A 6,138-nucleotide genomic window follows, 5' to 3' on the forward strand; every position below is an offset into this window, starting at 1 on the left:
AAGTTGGTATATAGAGTACACTTAGTAAAATACTTATATGACATAATTTGTTTTGAAATATAAATTTTAAAATTTGATTCTTATAATTCAAATCTTATTATTCTAAATGATATGAATGATATTCTTTATACACATTTGAATAGAATAAGTCATTCGTCAATGCGAAGATACGTTAAAGGAAAATATGATCAAATGTCTTGTGATTTCCAATAGTTTCATGGATGGGATATTCATCTCACATTGCGAAACAACAAATAAAAGAAAAAATAAAATTGTGAGTTTCTTAAACCTTTTATATAGGACAATGTTAGGATCATCTAGAAAGGTGATCCCTACATTATAACCATAATGTAGATTGTATTTTTTTAAAAAATATTTTTTTAAACTCTTTTAAAATTTTAAAATAAATAAAATAAAAATAATAAATAATAAATAATAAATTCATTAAAAAAAATTTATTAACTATTAAGTAAAATAAAATGATAGCTAGGAAGCATTTTCCTTTTATATAAAACGGTAGAATGAAAACTAAATAAGGCAAATAAGATGTCAACACGTTTAACCATTCGGCTACTGACACCTGCCAGCCACAATACGCTGCGAGGATACGTGTGAAAGCCCCATTGGGTAGCCTTCATAGGATGCAGGTTTCTTCGAAGTTTGACGAGGAAAAGAATCAGACGTTTTAGAGAGAGAGAGAGAACCCTGGGCTCGAGGCTATATAAGCAGAGAGTGGTGACTCCATAAACGCATAGAATGTAAAAGTGAGCCCACAAAACAAAGAGTGTTTGAGAGCGATTCTCTAATCTCTTCTTCCTTTTGCTGCCTAATACAATTGCGTTAAATAATCTCCCTTCCCTCTCTCTTATATCCCACTTCTCTGAATCCCTTTCTGTCATCGTCTGTTCTTTCAAGCTTTTTTTTCTTTTGGGGTTTTGTTTTCTTGGATTTTGACTGAAAGAAAAACTGTCTGTGAAAACAAAAAATCAGACCCAGAAGGGTATTTTTGAAAGCCAGGTGATTCAGAATAGAGATCCAGGTTTGTCTTGCATTTTCCTTTGATAAAAACTGTAGCTTTCCTCCAATTAACTTAACAGGGTTTGTTTTTCTGTCCCTCCGTTTTGTTTTGGAGAGAATCAGGTTGATTTTCTAGAGACTCGGATTTTCTTATATTTTTAGTGGTGTGATTTTCCTCTAGTTTGATTTTCTTGAGAAGAGATGGCAGCAGCTATAGATATTTACAGTAGCAGCTCAACACCAAATTTCTCAGAACCTTTAGGAGAAGAGCTAATGAAAGCACTACTACCTTTTATGAACAGTGCTTCACCATGCTCTTCCTCAACCACTTCCTTTTCTTCTTGTTCTCCACCCTGTCCCTCTACTTTTCTTTCTCCGCCTTCTTCATCTTTCACATCTTATCCCTCTTCTTCTTTCTCTACCATCTCTCCTTCTCAAGGGTTCTCGAGCCATAACCAACTGGGTCTTGAGCAAGCAAGCTCAATAGGGCTCAACCACCTCTCCCCGTCCCAGATTCTTCAAATCCAAGCCCAAATTCAACACCAACAGCAACAGCGACAACAACAAATCGCTGCCATGGCTTCAACTTTGCTCCAAAACCAGAGGCTGAGCCAATGGCAGAACCAAAATCTACACGCCCATGACTTCCTCAGCCCTAAAGCTATACCTATGAAACGTGTTGGCACCCCTCAAAAGCCCGCAAAACTCTACCGAGGAGTAAGACAGAGACATTGGGGCAAATGGGTCGCCGAGATCAGACTCCCCAAGAACCGAACCCGCCTCTGGCTCGGCACTTTCGATACAGCCGAGGAGGCTGCTTTGGCATACGATAAGGCCGCCTATAAACTCCGGGGAGAGTTTTCCAGGCTCAATTTCCCTCATCTCAAGCACCAAGGAGCTCATATCTCAGGAGAATTCGGTGACTACAAGCCGCTCCATTCCTCAGTAGACGCCAAGTTACAAGCAATTTGCCAGAGCTTGGCGTCTTCGCAAAAAAAGGGGAAAATGGAGGAGCCCTGTTTTGTTCCTGACGTAAAGCCAGCCATTTCAGCTCCTTTGGGTGCAAATTCGGAGGAATGTAAGCTTGATAATCGGTCACTATCGCCGGCTTTGTCGGATGAATCATCGTCCTTCATGGGATCTTCTTCACCACAGTCCGATATCACTTTCCTAGATTTCCCAGACTCGCAGGATGAGACACAGAATTTCTCTCTGGAGAAGTTTCCGTCAGTGGAGATTGACTGGGCAGCTATTTAAGTCCTATCCAAAATTAAACTCTTTCCTAAGTTTATAATGGGTATCTGTTTCTCTTTGTAATACTAGGTTTAGGTCGGCGTCTCCAGGTGCTTCTGCAATGAAATTTTTACTGTTGCAGAGGTATTGTTCAATTTAATTAGGAGTCGGTACTTATTAAGTATTTTCAGGTGTCTCCTTGGTCCTGCTGGTATTTTTTTTCCAGTCATGGTCACGAGGAATACCGAGTTTATGTCTTGGTTGTAATATCTAGTTGGGGTGTAATTAAAGTTTGTCTTGTGATATTTTTATAACATAAAGATCTAGTTTTTGTATTTTGTGAAAATTGTGGTTAGCATTTGATTTATCATTTTTTTTTATTTTATAAATTTCTGGTCACAATTTTTGTGCACAACATTGCACCTTCTCTTCACGGATTATCTTTACGTTAGGTTTGGATCTGAGTTGAGTTCATTAAGATGAATTGAAATAAATATTATTTTTTAATATTATTATTATTTTATAATTAAAAAAATTATAATAATTAAATAAAATAAGATGCAACCAGCGTGAATCCATTGGTTGGTGGATTTTATCAATGCGATCTTAACACATTGGCACACAGGCTTCAACTCATTTGTGGTTTGCTTCAACTGTAATTATGAGAATAGATTTGAAGCTTACAGAGTAGTCAAAATTAAGTCGATGGAAAGTTGGGGAATAAATATTTTCAAATTTTATTAACAAATTCAATAATTCAATTTTAGAAAAGGATGCCAACAGCATGATCACATATGATCCGTTTCTACATATAGAAAACTTGGGTTTGAAACCCTCCACCCGTATAAAAAAAAAAAAAATTATAGAAAAAGATAAAACACATCGCATAGATTTTACAGTATATGATGCTCGGTCATCTTGACTTTGGAGCATGCGAGCATGAAAACAAGAATCAATATGATTACAAAGATCACAATTAATCATTCAGATTCTAGATTCGATGAAGTGGGTCTCATTTCAAATTTGATGTACTGTAGAATCCCACAATGCGATCAATTGCGTCAAATATGTCAAGTCCTTGCTGTATTCTTTGCCTTTTATATCAAACTTTAATCTAGGAGAGATGTGTAAAATACTAACAAATCAAGTATCTATTAAATCACAAGCGACTAACCCGTGGAGGATGGCCAAGTTGCTTAGCCAAGTTGCCTAACTTTCCAATACATCAATCCAACTAATTCACGAAAAGTATGCATATGTCATCCACATGAAACCAGTGCCATGCAGCCATCCATATATGCCAGATCTTTTATTTTTTTTTACTCGGATGAGTTCGATGACTTGGAATAAAGCCATTATTGGCCTTGTTTCTTGCACCAGCTTCGTCGAGAATATCAAGAGGCCAGGAGGCACACTGCATCAGTAAGAAAAATACAATGGAAGAATCGAGTACCATCTATCACTTTATTTAAAAGGCTCTGTAATTTTCTTATCTTCATGCAGTCGTAAATGACAGGTAGGGATAGAAACACCGGTTGCCGGGGAGCACTTCAAAGGCACATAAACAATTAATGCAGGCAATCTTATCCTCTGGGGCTGGAGATAAAAAGGAGTTGGGCCTCTTAATCTTCTGGACGAGAAAAAAAGGACAAGGAATTTGGAGGCCATGCACACCCACACACAAAAAAAGAAAAAAAAAAAAAAAAAATAAATCGATTCGATTGTTCTTTCTTCTCGGCATCATGTGAAGAAGCGCGCGTTCACACTGGCCAAGCAAGTGGTGGGAATGAGAAAGAGACTGGAAAAAGCCTCTCTAGCAGGGGCCATCGAATCCTTCCAAGCATCACCACGCTGATCTTTAACCTTTCTTTCATTCTTTCTTTTACTGATGTCACCACTTGTTAGATATGCATATATATGATATAAGATTCTCACTTTGAATCGTCACTTTAGCTCTAGTTTTGTCTAAAGCATCCCATATCAGGCCAAAAGTGGTGTGAATGAGATGGAAAACTTGCACCCTAAAGTTATTCGAGGATTCCTTTAAGGGTGGAGAAAGGTCATGACCCAAGTTGCTCATTCTACTTTCCAGGCCTTAATGATGTGGCTTCGGGGGTAGATGGAGGTTAAGAATAATTTCATTTCCTTGAACCTAAAACTAATAGATACCTAATAGGTTCCTAGGCCTATGAGAGAGAGAGAGAGAGAGAGAGAGAGAGAGAGAGAGAGAGAGAGAGAGAGGGTGGCATGCATATTACCACAAACAAAGAGAGGATGATGACCACACAGAGGAAAATGATTGATTATATGTAGATTTCATGTTCTGTATGAGTAGGGAACTTGATTATTTTGGTTAAGTAAAGGATTGGTTGTGGGCAACATGTGACGCACACGCAATTGTTAAAAGGAGCTGAGACATTGAATCAACTACCTTGTTTTGTCTTTACTTATATAGTAGTACTTAAATTAATCATGGGGATGATCAAGGAATTCAAACAGCTAATAGAGATAACTCGATTGCTACTACTGGCTTTCCAACTGATCATATTGTAGGCCATCTAGCTAACTAGAGAGAGAGAGAGAGAGAGAGAGAGAGAGAGAAGGAAGAGCGAAGAACATTTTTGAGTACAGTGAATAGGATTGATTTGTTCACATGAATTTCGGTGACTTAGAGTATTAATTCCGTAGGCCTATTAATTCCATGAATAGAATCATAGTAAAAATCCCGATGTTTTGGTTCACCAAACAATGGCGAACTTTTTCCAAGATTGTAAAATCAACTGCAAACAGCATGGCGGATGCAATCGAGACAATCATCAGTGTGACAATATCATCACGAGGATTGAGTAAAGTGATGTTTATCTTCAAAAATCTTGAAAGTTAATCCAAATGAAAATATTATATTTAGGTATGGGTTATTTGGTACTTTCATTTAATCACAACATGTCATACTATTGAAATTTCGTAGAATAAATAAATTTTTAATTGTATGACATATGTGATCTGATGAGAGTATCACATATCCGTATTATATATACCAACTTTAACACTTCAAAAAACGTCTAAGATATTGGAGTTCCTCAAACTCAAAGGACTACCAAGTAAAAAGTACATATTTATCCCCAATTAGAAAGTAAAGGAATTCAGTTAAGGATGCAGTTTGTTTTAATTACTGATCGCAAAGGTGGTCAGCTAAACACTCCAAGTGGTGGTTTTACACACCCCAATTGGTGACCACCATTGGCAGTCACACTAGTTTCAAATTAATTTAAAAGATAAATTTTAAAATTTGAATCTTACAAATTAAATATTATCATTTAAATGATGTTGATGATATGCTCTACACACTGGTTTGAGAATAGAATAACTATATTTTTCATACCAGACCAACTTATAAATATAATTTTTCAAAAATAGAACCAAGTTGTGATACATGATGTCAAGCATGGGAATTGTGGAGTTCAGCTTATTGATGGATATAATAGTCTTTGTAGTTCAAACTTCAAAGTGATGTCAAGTTGTAACAGTTTTAGAAGAAAATAAACAAACATATGATAGGCCTAAGCTCAACCTTATTAGAATGACGTCTACTATGTAAATGTAGGGTAAAGCCTATATGCTCTTGCCCATTCCTTGCTCATCAAACCAATAAGTACGACAATTTTACTGAAGCCCATATCATGCATCAATATTAATTCATCATCTCATGTTGGGCTTATTCTAATTATCAGTGAAGATTGTATTATAATAAGAGAAACTCTCACACTTGATTCAAGTTTTTTAGTCCTAAAGTCCATATCCCTGTAGCTAGTTCATGAGAAGTGCACTTTATGGCTTTCTGTCCTTCGGGGATGATCTTCTAAATACCCCATATTTTGGGCTTCAAAA

The 6,138-nt window shown here is 36.6% G+C and overlaps 1 protein-coding gene across 1 annotated transcript; it reads left to right on the forward strand.

Moving 5' to 3' along the window:
• The first annotated feature begins 745 nt into the window (after positions 1–745).
• Positions 746–2,596, forward strand: LOC109009393 (ethylene-responsive transcription factor RAP2-4-like). Its single transcript, XM_035694964.1, has one exon. The coding sequence runs from the start codon at positions 1,219–1,221 to the stop codon at positions 2,272–2,274; it is 1,056 nt and encodes a 351-aa protein (XP_035550857.1). The 5' UTR covers positions 746–1,218; the 3' UTR covers positions 2,275–2,596.
• Positions 2,597–6,138: the final 3,542 nt, after the last annotated feature.

The sequence above is a fragment of the Juglans regia genome, chromosome 10, assembly GCF_001411555.2.
Source record: "Juglans regia cultivar Chandler chromosome 10, Walnut 2.0, whole genome shotgun sequence".
In the NCBI taxonomy this organism is placed as follows: Eukaryota; Viridiplantae; Streptophyta; class Magnoliopsida; order Fagales; family Juglandaceae; genus Juglans; species Juglans regia.

Bases quoted from the DNA above. Each gene is read 5' to 3' on its own strand.
- LOC109009393 (XM_035694964.1), top strand. From the start codon at position 1,219: ATGGCAGCAGCTATAGATATTTACAGTAGCAGCTCAACACCAAATTTC.